Here is a 15,423-nt window from a genome sequence, read left to right on the forward strand (position 1 = left end):
AGGTTAGGGGAGGTGATTCTTCCCCTCTGCTCTCGTCAGACCCTACCTGCAGTACTGCGTCCAGATCTGGGGTCTCCAACATAAGAAGGACATGGACCTGTTGGAGCTAGTGCAGAGGAGGGTCACAGAGATGATCAGAAGCCTGGAGCACATCTCCTATGAATACAGGCTGAGAGAGATGGGGTTGTTCAGCCCAGAGAAGAGGAGGCTCCAGGGAGATCTTACAGCAGCCTTCCAGTACCTAAAAGGGACCTGCGAGAAAGCTGGAGAGGGACATTTTACAAGGGCAAGAAGTGGTAGGACAAAGGGTAATGGTTTTTAACTGAAGGAAGGCATATTTAGATTAGATATAAGGAAAAAAATGTTCACTATGATGGTGGTGAAGCTCTGGAACAAGCTGCCCAGAGAAGTTGTGGATGTCCCATCACTGGAAATGTTCAACGCCCAGGCTGGATGGGGCTTTGAGCAACCTGGTCTAGTGGAAGATGTCCTTGCCCATGGCAGGATGGTTGGAACTTAATGATCTTTAAAGTCCCCTCCAACTCAAACTATTATATGATTTTATGTTTCTTTTAACTATTTAAAGTTTTACAAATGCGTATAAATGTAGGGATATATAGCAAAAAAAAATACAGCATAGGTGTGTTAAACACACAATGATAATAATTCATAAGGTATTGATTTTAACTGATACAAAAATCCAGTATGTTTTAATTGTAGTCAAATATATAAGGTGGAAGTTTAAAAAACTGACTATAATTTTGAACTAGCACATTTGAATAACTTTTTGTTCTTGTTTTCTCTTCATAATGTAGTTTTGGTCCATATTAGATACATAGCTGAAATATTTAATAAGAGTTTTGAACAAAAAGAGCTACATATCAACATTACACAATCACTGACATAACATGTCTTAAAACCTGAATGTATTTTTACTTTAAAAATTGCATGCTGAAAGGAGAAGGAAGATAACGTGCAAGATATCTCCATGTCCATGTAAGGACATGTCCTTTCTCCTCTATCGAGAAAGACTGAATGTGATAGCTAAATATATTGATGTAGTGGGTGTCTGTAGCACAGTGGTGAACCCATCGTAGCTGAAATGTTTATATCAGAACCTAAATCTGGAAATAATCTGTCGAATTACATAAAAGTTTAGCTGCCAAATTATTTTGAGGGATGTAGTAGGCAATTTTTAGAAACATAAATACCCCTAAGGTCTACTGAACACTTTATCATTGTCCCTACTTCAGTATCTTTTGTTTGAGCTGTATTTCGAAGCTAATGGTAACACAAAGAGTAGAGAGAAAAGAGATTTCCCAAGTAAAGGAACCTTTTTTCATCTCAAGTCTGATAAACTGATGAAGTAGGGAAGTTTTAAGCAGTATAGGACAGAATATAATAAAACTGTATTTAACATAATTGAGTAGAAAATTTTGAATGAATACTGAGACAGTCATGATACCAGTATTACCTTTATTTAATGATAATCGGCTTGTAATGACACCTTTGAGCCTCTCCTACTTTATCTAGTTGATTTCACTTCATAGAACCTTAACTCTTTACATCAATCCATTAAATGAAGGATAGGTAGAGAGAAAGAATTTTGTTACTACTGCCTGAAGCAAACCAGTGTACCATCTCTGAATGGGAACTCAGCAATTTCACATTGTCTGGAATGCTGAACTAAAATGATCTCTTATTTCTATAAGTGGCCTTTTTTTCTTCATCAAGGCAAAACAAAAAGTCAAAGTGGTCTTGTTTGTTTTAAATCAAGTCGAAATAAGTCTCATATGAGTTTTAAAGGGAAGTGCTTATTTTCCATTGAAAGTATCTGTAAGCATTTAGAAAACAAAATTTGTAAGATTTCCAAATTCTTACTGTGTAATCTTATTCTGAAAGCCTTTCAAGATTAAGAAGCCCCAAGTTGTTTTCAAAGATGCTCACCAAAAGGTGGCCTGTATTCTTTGATTTCCCTGTCTACATATTTTGGAGAATCTGCTTGAGCAGCGCTTAGTTGTTTTGAAGTTTTTCAAGTTCTTTCAGTTCAAGTTCTTTCAGAGGGTGATGGAGCACCGGAACAAGATTCCCAGGGAGGTACTCATGGCCCCAAGACTGTCAGTATTCAAGAAGAGACTGGACAACGCCTTCAGACACATGGTGTGAAGTTTGGGATTGTCCTATGCAGGGACAGGAGTTGGACTTGGTGGTCATTGTGAGTCCCTTCCAGCTGAAGGCCTTCTATGATTCTGTTGCAGTCCTTCCAGCTCGTGAAGATTTTGCACCTGGAACTCTATTGGTGGGAGAATCTAAATTCTCATCCCCTGTGCCTTCAGCTTCCTCTTAAATATTTTGATCTCTGAAATGATGAAGGAGACTGTATCAGCATTTTAGCTCCCAAATGATGAGACTGATGTCACAGCAAACTTCCAGATAGTTGTTAGTAAGATGGTCTGTATTTCATTCATTATTCTCAAGTTTCTAACTGGAACAGCCTCCCACAGCATCCTTACAGCTAAACTGAGGGAGTGCAGTCTGGACGACCAAGTAGTGAGGTGGACTGCGAACTGGCTGAAGGAAAGAAGCCAGAGAGTCATGGTCAATGCGGCAAAGTCTAGTTGGAGGCGTCAGGGGTCAGCACTGGGGTCTGTATTATTCAATATATTCATCAACAATATGGACGAGGGAATAGAGCGTACTATCAGCGTTTGCTGATGACACCAAGCTGGGAGAAGTGGCTGACACGTCAGAAGGCTGTGCTACCATCCAGCGAGACCTGGACAGGATGGAGAGTTGGGCGGGGAAAAATTTAATGAAATATAACAAGGGAAAGTGTTGAGTACTGCATTTGGGTAGGAACAACCCCAGGTTCCAGTATAAGTTGGGGAATGACCTATTAGAGAGCAGCGTAGGAGAAAGGGACCTGGGGGTCCTGGTGGACAGCAGGATGACCATGAGCCAGCACTGTGCCCTTGTGGCCAAGAAGGCCAATGGCATCCCGGGGTGTATTAGAAGGGGGTTGGTTAGTAGGTCGAGAGAGGTTCTCCTTTCCCTCTACTCTGCCCTGGTGAGACCACATCTGGAATATTGTGTCCAGTTCTGGGGCCCTTGGTTCAAGAAGGACAAGGAACTGCTGGAGAGAGTCCAGCGCAGGGGAACAAAGATGATTAAGAGAGTGGAGCATCTCCCTTATGAGGAAAGGCTGAGGGAGCTGGGGCTCTTTAGTTTGGAGAAGAGAAGACTAAGGGGTGATCTTATTAATGTTTACAAATATATAAAGGGTGAGTGTCATGAGGATGGAGCCAGGCTCTTCTCGGTGACAACCAATGTTGGACAAAGGGTAATGGGTTGAAACTGGAACACAAGAGGTTCCACTTAAATTTGAGAAGAAACTTCTTCTCAGTAAGGGTAACAGAACACTGAAATAGACTGCCCAGCGGGGTTGTGGAGTCTCCTACTCTGGAGACATTCAAAACCTGCCTGGACGTCTTCCTGTGTAACCTCACCTAGGTGTTCCTGCTCTGGCAGGGGGATTGGACTAGATGATCTTTCGAGGTCCCTTCCAATCCCTAAAATTCTGTGATTCTGTGATTCTGTGAACTACCTATGTCACATCAGATTTGTGTGTCTCTGATAAGCAGTATGTGCTGTCTTCTCCCAGCTAGGTAATAATTCTTAACAATGTTGCACATTCCGTGTTTATTATAGTATCCACATTTGATATCTTCTTACCCATACTGAAATCATTAATTCAAAGGTAAAATTTATTTTAAATGGTGTGCTGGTTTTGCTGGGATCGAGTTAATTTTCTTCACAGTAGTTGCAATATTTTTAGCAACTAGCACATTCTTGTTTTGGATTTAGTATGAGAACAACATGACAACACACTGAACTTTCCATCCCTCTGCCTAGGACATAATTATTTTTCTTTCCAGTTGGCAGGCTGTGTTTTGGATTTGGTGTGAAAATAATGTGAGGACTCACTGATGTTTTGGCTGTTGCCAAGGATACCAAGGACTTTTTCAACTTTGCAGCTGTAGGTGCAGATGGAGTCTCGGAGGGAGCATAACAGGACAGCACCTAGATTGACATCCAGGCTGGCCAATGAGCTATTCCCTACAATTACCATCATGCTTTGTATGTATTTGGAGCTGACTTTTCCTGCTCTTATCTCTTTTTTTTTCTTCCAGGATCAGCTGTTTGAGACTGCTGCACTCTCTCTTATGGGGCCAGCTGTTCAATGCGATTGTGTTAGTGAGAACTGCTTCCTGAATATCTGCTCTTCCAGGACCAGCTGTACAGGATCAGTGTTGGCGATTGCTAAGGGCATATTGGTTATCGGTCACTGAGTGGTGAGAAAATGCATTTTGCATTCCTTATTTTGTATTTTGTTTATTATTATTGTTGTTATTATTATCATAATCATCATCATTATCATTATGATTATCATTATGATTATCATTATTATCTCTTCCGTTGTTGTCCTGTTATTTTTATTTCAACCCACGAGTTTCTCTCTTCCCTTTTGATTCATTCCCCTTCTCACTTTGCAGAGGGGGAGACAGCTGTATGGTCTTAGTTGTCAGTTGAGGCTAAAGCACAATGAAAGATTAAATCCAGTTTTTGAATGTCCATTGTTTTTGTCTATATCAGATGAAAGATTGTGAGTTTTGTCCATCCTCATATGGGAGCCTTTTTAGACTTCTGAATGTTCCTACTGTCTTTTCTTTACATTTTAGTCTTAATGACTCCACTTAAGAAAGATTACAAGGGAATTGCCACCGTGTTTAAGACTGTATTAAGTATTTAAACAGTGGCTAAATAAAGATCTATGCTTTGTTCTTAATTATTCTATTTTCTGTTGACCTTCTAGACGTCAGTGAAAAAAAGGCTGCTATTTTCATATAACTTATTGAGCCGATTCCACAATATTTCCTTCCCAAGTGGGAACAGATAATTTATAACCAATCACTCTGTACATAGAGCTAGGATTATTTTGCCTACGTACAATACTTTGAAGCTACTATCACAATTTTATCTGGCATTTTATTTTGCAGTCACTCAGTGGACGTCAGTTCAAGTGCTCAAGATGTTTTTGGTTAGCTAGTAGTAACTGCTCATCTTTTTTTCTAATACTTTTCAATAAATTATTTTAAACGTTATTTAAACAAGGAATCTATTCTCCCAAATACTCATTTATTAATGTAAAGTCACTTTTCTGTCTTCTCAATTTCCTCTTGGATAAGATTATTTTAATGAATACATAGAAAATTTTGTAGAAGACTTTTTAGCCTTCTTGTTCTGCAAACTAAGTAATGAAAATCAGCTAAAGTCACTAGACTAAACATAAGTCATTAACAGAGCAACTTTACAGATGAAATGAGTTCATATTCTTTCCCCAGTAAAATGTAGTACTAAAGCCATGAAGTATTATTGTTCTCAGTAAGGTCAAGAGGTAACTTCTGTTTTTATATGGATGGTACACACTCTTAATTTACACCAGTGTGCTTCAGCCACAGATAAATCTGCTAAAGCATTTTGTAGGACTTTTTTTTTTGAAAAGAAGAAAGTTTTATTTTTAAAATGGAAAAAAAACAAGTATCTGTATAAATGTTAATAAATAACTGTATCAAATTATATTAGAGATTCTTTATGCAATATCTTATTTATGTAATATATGTTGTAGTACAGGTCTACTTGTGACTTTTGGTTACTATTGACCAGTTACTTAAATGAAAATCCCAGTAATGTTAGGATATCTGATGTGTTGCATAAAAATGCTAGGAAAAAGCTAAGAACTTCCACAGCAACAGATGAGAGCGTTATCAGTTAGGCAAATAAAGAGGTCACAAATACTCTAATCACTGCATGTTTGGGAGTGATCTCAACTTTCAATTAGAACTAAAATTATACCTTTTTTCCAGTTCATCTTGTGCCTTTCTTCTTTAATATATTGTATAGAAAATACAATGTAAAAGCTTCATTTACAAGAGTTATATGTGAATCAGGGAATTTATGTACAGAATATGTATTTGCACATTGAATATATTGTCAAGAAGAAAGATTTCAGCTAGTTGTAAATGAGGTTTAACTAGCTAATGTTTGTAATGCAGATGGAGATGCTAAGATTTGAGCTATTGCATAACAAGCGATTGTTTCAGATACCTTTCTTTTAAGGATTAACGTATTTGTTCTTATACACAAGCTACTACTTTGGTATGTTAAAGTATCATTACATTTTAAAAGTAAACAAAAAGTCAAGCAATTAGTGACACAGATGAGTGAGAATGAATTACACAACCCACTAGTCAAGGCTAGGTTGATTAAATAGAATTGGAATGTCTACCATGGATTTTAGTACTCAATATCTATGAATGTTACTCTTCTAACTTTTGCTTCATCCAAGCTCTTGTACAGTTGCAGTCTTCTTGATGTTCTTATCCTCTTGCCTAGATCTTCCCCCTTGGTTTGAAACCTCAAAATACTAAGGAACAACATATGTCACATTTGTAATAATGTGAGAAATTTCTTCTTTTCTGGAATTTGTGAAACACAGTTCAGCAGGACAGAACTGACCTCAGAACCCACTGTAAAAAATTCTCTGCAACCTGCTCAGGTTTCCTCTTTGCCATGACTCAACGGAAAAAAGACTGTCAGGTAATGCAAAGAACTGAGAAAGTGTTTCAGGGTTTCTGAGAAAAAAACTCAAACATAGCAGAGGTGGAAAGGAAAGGTAATTTAGGTAAATATTAGGAGTTACTTTGAATAACAGTAGTTTTTATAACTGATTACAATGATTGACTATAATAATCAGCATGGATATTGATGTCATTGTGAATATCAAAAAATACTTTTGAAAACTAGAGTTTGTGATAATTATTGGTATAAGTAACAATTTTTACAAATTTGAAGTATAACTACTGCACTAAGTTAGATATCGGTCAATGTGTTATATTTCATTGTAGTTATTCTTCCACAAATCACAGTACTACTTCAAAGAGTTTCATTGGGAGGTAGGAAAGCAGAAAGGAAGGTAATTAAATGGAATGTGTCCTTCCTATTTTTTTCTAAATATCAGGAAGAGGTGGGTTGAAGAAGCATAGAAGCATTTGTAATCTTGCATGCATTATAAACTGAAAGACTAAAAAAAAAAAACAAAACCAAGCAAAACAACAAACAAAACCAAACAAAAAACCAACCAAACAAACAAAACAAGACAGATTAAAGACCACATTAGTGTGATTTCTTCATGTCAGTGCTTGTGCAGTGAAACTCAAATTTATTCTTTTGATATTTTGAGGTTGGTAATATAAGTAGTTCCTCATGAAGCATCTCAAAGTACTTCATAGATGTCATTCAATGCAGAATTTGGAAGGATGGAAAGATAACTTCCCATGTCTTCATTATTAACACCAGTTACAGTGTTATGACATGTGCAATAGAACTATGAGATCCCCTTCCATAACACCACTGGTTGACATGAACCTGAAAGCCATCTTCCAATTTGTTTTCTGCCTTCCTTTTATATGAGTAGTCATAAAGCTGTCAGTCATGAGCTCTTTGTGGAAAGACTTATCTGTGTGTGTTTGGTTGGTTGGTTTGGTTTCATTTTGGTTGGTATGATGTGACCTTGGTTAATGACTGCAAGCTTCAAGACACTGTTGTGATGTAAATACCAAGCAATATTTTTCCTGTGAATTCATCACATTGGATCACTTTGAGACCTTGGACAAAATAAAAAGGCAAAATATCATATCTACTGTTGCTTAAGAATTGAACTAATAGCTTGGAAGACAACAATTATTGTGGGTGCTATGTCCATAGATTAGAAGAAGAACAGAGACATTTCATGCTCACAGGTGCAAGGAGTGTTTTCCTCATTCTGTTTTAACACTTCTGGGATCAGGCTGAAGTTCAATGGTTGCTTCTGTCGCATTGAGGGTATTCTTCTCTCAAGGACTATAGAGGTGCAGCTGCTCTCAAGATAAATTGCTGTATGTAAAAGAATAATTCTATTTCTATCTCAGATGGTAGAATTTACTTTCAATATGAGACAAAGTGATTCTCTAGAAACTACCTCTGTTAAATATATTGTATTCATAATGTCTGTTAATTAAAAAGCATTCCATACACGCAAAAATAGGAATGGAAAAGAACTCTAATGACTTCTCATTTAGAGTAAAAGATTACTTCACGAGATGTTTTATTTTTTTTTTCTTTTCTCTTACATATTGGAGTACCATTGTCTGTAGTCATCTAGATTTTTTTCCCCATTTTTTCAAGCTCTTGGTTTCTTAATATAAAATAATGAGTATCTTTATAACACAAATACTTAGACTTTCAGGTATGTTGTTTAATTGTTAACTGGCACAGTGCAGAAGTGCAGAATAAATCTGATGCTAACCTTTCCTTTATTAATATTTTTAAAGATTTTGATTTATATAGCAACTGATAAGTTTTTTGACTACAGTGACTTTCATTTTCACAAAGATGTAACTTTGAAACAGATAAGAATGACTCTGATGTTACATGCAATGATGTGTGATTTCACTGTAAATAGTAATTATTTCAAACATAAATTTGACCACTGGCTTTGAAATCAGCCTTAGTTGTTAGAGTATCCAGTAAGCTCTCATGTTCCTAAATTTAGGTTTAAATTCTCTGAAGTCTAGAAATATAGGCATCTTGTGCTAATTAATAGTATAGTGACAATAGTATATTGTCACTAATAAAGTCACTGTTCTTTGTGAGATATTAAACTCACAGCTGTCAAACAACATTGTTGGCCTTACACATATGATTGTTCACTCTGACATATCTGCATATTCAGACCATAATATAAGAGGTAGTGTGGTTTTGGAGTATAGGTGTCTATATAGAAAAAATGAAGAAAAAACTTCACTGTCTGAGGCAGTGATTGAAGAAAGTATTCTATATTATGTATAGTTTGATACTATACTATGAAAACTTCTGGGATAACAAAAAAGTGCAGGACTCTCTCCTTTTGTAATTTTCATTAACATTGTCATGCTTTCCAGAAAACAGTGTTATCATGTGAGATGACGGAATGGAAATTATAGTTTCTGATCATCTGTGAAAGAAGAATTTTACTAATTCTGAAGAAATAAAATGAGAATCATCCATGCAATTGTGTTTCCAATAGATTTCTTCATAAATTAGATTATTTTGCTGTAAGTGAGACAATATACTCAATAATATGTTGTATTACTAGTACAACACACCTAGTGTTATTTTGAGACTTGAGATTTCAAAACACTTTTGTGAAGAAGATTGTTGTCGCTATTTTGTTTCTACAAATAATGATGAAACTTCTAAACTGTTCAATTTTTTTTTTTAACAGTGAAATAATATGATTCAAGGATTTAAAATAGATAAAACAAAATGAACATAGACAATAGACAAATCCAATGCCTTCAGCTTGGTAGAAGTGACAGGGAAATAAAGAATCACTTGTTAAAAACAATCTGGGGACCTGTTAGAAAGTCTTAGCACATAAAATGACATTTTCTACTACTGCATTGGTAAACAGATCTGCTGTGTATTGCTAGTAGCATTTGCATTTACCTAAAGAACTCTGAAGAAGACCACTCAAAGTTTTAAGTGTTTCATAAAAATTCTAATTTCTGGTATTTCTTAACCAAGGTGGAGAACATTGCGTGTGATATTCCTAACCATGTTTAATATACATGTACTTTTGCATTACCCTGTATGAGTATAATTTTCATAAGCCTTCAGTATATGTGTTAAATAACCAAGGATCATTGCATCATGTAATTAGTAATGTAATATATTAGGATGACCACAAAGAAATCGGATAATGCAATGATATTTGTAGATGAACAGATATAGATATATTGACATACTGGGTGGGAAGTGCGTTTTTTGTATTGCCTTTTTTTTTGTTAGCAGAATTTAGCTCTGTTCTAAAAATAAAAGTTATAGACCAGAAAATAATAATAATATATTTTTTTAAAAGCTGTGGATTCTGGAGGGCTGAATTTTGTGAAATCAGATCCATTTGTTTCTGCTTTTCCATATAATCAAGCCATAATCATAACTTTGGACTAATCATTATTAATCATGATTACAGAATTTACTTCAGGCTATTGAAAATAATTACATAAGTGCATGAAAATGACAGCACTCATTTTTATTGCAAATTTATTACTCATAAAATATTTAATTCAATAAAACTGTTGGCTAAAAATCATGGAACATACACTGGTAGCAAATATCTGATTGAAGTCTGATTAAAGCAAAGAAGTTTTGATATAATTAAAATATATTCTAAAATTATACTTGGTTATGCTTATTTTCTTTGCACCTATTAAAAGGATAAACTTTCCATCCCTCCTATAAATTGGAAGCATCCTATGCTAATGTAAAATATAAAATAGTATTATCAGAAAAGACAGCATACTATAGAAATCAGTGCTCATTTAAGCATAAAAAGTTTTAATATGTCAATATCTTCAACTAGTGAAATTTCTTCCGTATTTCAGTTCTTACTATTCCTTTCACAAGCACAAAATTTCTAATGAGGTCTATGACCTAGTTGAGGTTATCTGTACTCGTAAATGAGATAAAAATCTTATTCAAACCTTTTTCTTCTGGAAGATGAGACCTCTTTGTGGGTTTTCAGTGTAATTCCTACCTTGATTTAGAACAGTTTAAGCTGTGCGGAAACATAATGCAGAAGAAACAGTTCTGAAAAATATTCAACTCTTGAGAAAGAAGTAAAAGTCTCATTATCATTCAAAATCATTAATAATTTCCGTTTTGAGAGCATTGCTAGGATTCTTAGTAACCAAATATACATTACAGTCTGGAAAGGAGCATATATAGTGGGGATATTACAATGGAAAATATTACTTTTTAACCTAAATGAATGTGTAATTTTAAGCAACTGGTATTTTTCTAATATAAAAATATACATCCTTTGTTATATTTTTTAAAGTAAGCATGAATACTCCCTCCCTTAACAACTTTATGTTTTGTGTACCCTTTCTATGAAAAAAAAAAAAAAAAGAATTAATAAGTAAGACAACTCAGTAATGCTAGATATTTACAAGGTTGGTAATATAGAAGATTAAATATTACTGGGATCACTGAGTTGAATAGTTTTATATCTTAGTGAGTGTCTTATAAAAAATCCACTTGATGCCTTTTGCTAAAGGATTAAATATTCTGCATATCCTAAAGGACACTATTTTTACTTGCTCGTTGTTTACTACATTTATGTCAAAGAAAATATTTCATAGTTCCAAACCAAGAGTTTCATTTCCACATATGAAAATCTCAATATTTGGATAACTTTTAATGAAATATCGCTTGAAAATCACACTGAAACTAAAAATTCTTCCACATTAACGGATTCTTCAAATACAACAGGCAGATGTGAAGTTTCCAAGCATATAATACATACAAGTTCAGAAAGCAGCTAAAAAGTTCTGAAGAAATACTATTTCTATATTTTTAGACAGTCCCTCTTCATCATCTTGAAGCCCTACTTTCCCACTACCTGCCATATAGGTCCTGCTACCCTTCATCTGAACTGTCTAAAAATACTAAGTAGTTGTAGTGGTTTAACCTCAGCTGGTAACTAAATACCACACAGTTTCTCACTTGCTCCCTCCCACCAGCATGGTGGGGGGAAGACAATTGGAAGGGTAAAAGTGAGAAAACTGGTGGGTTGAGATAAGAACAGTTTAATAATTTAAATAGAATTTTAAAGTAGTAATAATAATAAATTGTAATGAAAAGGAAACTAACACAGGGAGAAATAAAATGCAAGAAGGAAAAATGTTGCAAGATACAACAATTGCTTACCACCAACTGACCAATGCCCCGCCAGTCCTTAAGTAGCAGTGCTCTTGTCAGCCTTCCCCACAGCTTTTATTGCTGAGCATGATGTCACATGGTGTGCAATACCCTGTGGTCAGTTGGGGTCAGCTGTCCCAGCTGTGTCCTCTCCTAATTTCTTGTGCACCCCCAGCCTACTCACTGGTGGGGTGGTATGAGAAGCAGAAAAAACCTTGACTCTGTGCAAGCACTGCTCAGCAATAGCAAAAAAAAACCCCTGTGTTATCAGTATTGTTTCCAGCACAAATCCAAAACATAGCTCCATACTAGCTACTATGGAGAAATTTAACTCTATCCCAGACAAAACCAGCACAGTAGTTTGTTGTAAGGAGGCCTTCTTCATTTGTGTAATACATGTTTTTTGCTTTTCATTACAGTTTATGTTCAAAATACTTTAGATTTACTTTCAGTGTGATTATTTCTCCCACTAGATGAAAATGCCACTTTACATCATCTTTGAGGACTGAAGAACTTCTGTAAAAACAAATGTTGGACAATAAACCTTCCTTTAGATGCTATACCTACCAACACAGGAACATATTCCTTGACCATTTTCAGTATATAGGAACTAAAAAGTGACTTAGACAACATGAAAAAAAAAAAAAATCACACCTTCTAGATTAAATTATAATTCTTTTTTCCCCATTTTTTTTAATTGTTGTGGAAAAGGGAAGACTTACTTTTTATGGGGTATTACAGCAACTGCATGACATAAAATAGTCTTTTAGCCTTGTTAAAAAGATTTGCATAAACAAATGTTATTATGTGGCATAAATGACTAACCTGTTCCTCTAGCTATATTTCAAGCATACTGAATTGCTTTTTCTAAAAAAAATCTTTTACTCAATTTCATGCCCATTAACCGAAGCTGAGTATTAAGTGGCCTTTATCATTGCTCAAAAATAAATTAATTGTTTAAAAACATTATTATTTACCTTGTTTATTTATAAATCAGGTACTATACCTAAAATGAAATTAATTCAATTATGTACCTACTTAATAAGTTATTATGCTGATACTACTCGAAACTGAACATAACATAATTTTGTACAATACTTTATCTTAATATTTATAGATCTTTAATTATTGTATTGACTGCCTGTTCAATGCCTTATGATAAACTCTATATTCTCAAAAGTGACATTATGTTACTTTTCTGACTGGATAATGAATACTAAATTTGTTTACTAAACTCACACTATTGAGGAAAAGACCAGTGGCAACCTGAATATGATTTTGATCTTTTTACTGGTGCTTACAAATTAAAGAATACTATCTGTCACTGAAAATAAAAAATACTTTCTGTCACTGAAAATAAAACAGAAATATTGTTTGTTCTTTTTCACACACACTTTTTTTTTTTTTTAAGTTTTAACTATCATTGTGTGTCATTAGTAAATAAAACTTTCAGATTTTTTTCTAGCCTACACATTCAAGTAATATCTTAGCATACAAATTTGTGCTTTCACAAAAAATAATATTCATAGCTTCATTGAGTTCTGGCTTTGATTTGAACCCAGATTTCTTAAAGAACTTTTTTTATGCGCTAGAGATTTACCTTTGATTCAATGTCAACAGTTTTCCCATTATTTCCTTGATGTGCTGAAGTTAAATATATATATTGAATACATTTTTATCACGCCTCTAAGTAGAGACAGCAAAAAGTTGACTTCTTTAAATGTGAAAGATCTATTGTTTTCCAAAATCCATTCCACTAATGTCAGCTTTGTTCAGTTTTCTTTAAGATCAGTATGGATATTAGCAAAGTGTAAAGAAACTCTTTATTCTAAAGAACAAGATTCCTGTATTATTCTAAAGACACCAGTCACCTGCCACAAAAAATATTCAAATGGAACAGAAAGTAATGTTCATGAGAAAGGTAACATATAACAGCATTCATAGATAAAAAATTAAAACTATTTTATTATTCCCTATATTAAACACAGTTTATCACTGTGCTACCTAAGCAAGTAACAGCAAGAGATATTTGACTGAAAAATCTTTAAATTATCTGTAACGTAGTTCTTGGTTTTGTGTTCATAATTCAGACAAGAACTCTATCAAGCAACTTTCTACTCTTTACTCTTATTCAAATGTATTTTCTTTCCTTTAACTTTCAAAAATAAATCCAGATGATGAAAAACAAGCTAGAAGAAAGCAATTTCTGTTTTGCCAATTTCTGTATTAACTTTACTGCTGTGGTTGTTTGTATTAAGAGAGATGAATAGACATTTTATATGTGAATCTCAGAGGTTTTGTACACAAAAGACAACCAAATAAGTCTTTGAGTTAGACCAAATTATTACTCTGTAATGATTGATTTCGTAAATAAAGATTTTAAGACAGTTTGTAACTTGTACCAAGAGGTTTAACTAGCTTTGCTTTTGTAATTAAAAAGACTATCTATTCACTTCAAGAATTTTTCAATCATTCCTGAGGTAGTTCAGGGAGCTTGGTGATCTAACAAATCAATATTGAGTTTAAGAGAGACAATATCAATTGAATGAGGCACTAGATTCCTCAGTAGTTAAATAACTAAGGCTTTTAGTTATAAGACTACTTTTTAAACTCTTTTTAAGATTATGCCCCATTCTCCAATATCATAAAATAATGCTTCAAACCTCCCTTTTGTGATCTCACATCCAGCACGGAAACTTATCTATAATCATGTCAATGTACTTCCGCAAAAGTAGATTGATTCAATAATTAATCTTTCAAGTTAAATTCCTCCCAACTTCTGTGTCAAAGCACACTCAAAGTGTTTAAAGTTTGTGAGGGAAAATAATGTATGTCTTTCCAATCTTGGTCTCTTTCTTCTATATCTGTAAACTGAACAAATCTTGAGAGGGTGTTAAAAGCTACCTGAAGGACAGTGGTACATTTCAGGGGAGAACTACAGTACTGTGTAGCTGAGATTCTAATTTTTCCCTCGCTGTCTGTAATTCTCTATAGCACAACTCATCTTAAGTCTAGGCAGGAAAGCTAAGAAAGTGAGGAAATGACACCAGTCCTGAGACTGAATTATATCATCACTGCTTTTAACAAATAATGTGTTACTACAGATGCCAAGAGAATCAGTTTCTATGAGACCGCTAACATAGTTGGACACCATTTCAATGGCTGAACATTGCACAGCTACAACCTGCATTGCTTCCTGCTTCAGAGAAAGAACACTCCCTACTTCTGAATTGCTCAGCAAGAGCAGTACTTTTCAAAGTCAGCCATTATGAAGCATCCCACAGATTTTATTCTCTTTCTGAAGAAAACATTTCTTATAATCTGCATCTCTATGAAGTTTGTCCCTTCTCCTCCATCACCTTTTTTTTTTCTCCATTTATCACTCAAAGATGATTACTCTGGTCTCCCCACCAGAACGTGGTTTTCTTTATTATTTCTTTATTATTTAACAGCACTTTCAGATTAACTCCTTTTTCACTTATATCTCAAGACTTAAGGTTAGGTCTTCTGGGTTTTCCTGTATGAGTTCACAACCTTTAGCAACTGAAATAGATTAGGAAGATTTATTCTTAATACAGATCT

General features: G+C 34.5%; 1 protein-coding gene across 1 annotated transcript in view; it reads left to right on the forward strand.

The window, feature by feature from the left end:
• Positions 1–15,423, forward strand: part of EYS (eyes shut homolog) — an 870,143-nt gene that overhangs the window by 15,687 nt on the left and 839,033 nt on the right. Inside the window, exons 2-3 of the mRNA XM_065834576.2 lie at positions 4,191–4,352; positions 6,454–6,657. Coding sequence (XP_065690648.2) covers positions 6,631–6,657 — 27 coding nt within the window. The 5' untranslated portion in view covers positions 4,191–4,352; positions 6,454–6,630. The remainder of the gene's footprint in view (positions 1–4,190; positions 4,353–6,453; positions 6,658–15,423) is intronic.

This window comes from Patagioenas fasciata, chromosome 3 (assembly GCF_037038585.1).
Source record: "Patagioenas fasciata isolate bPatFas1 chromosome 3, bPatFas1.hap1, whole genome shotgun sequence".
Taxonomy (NCBI): Eukaryota; Metazoa; Chordata; class Aves; order Columbiformes; family Columbidae; genus Patagioenas; species Patagioenas fasciata.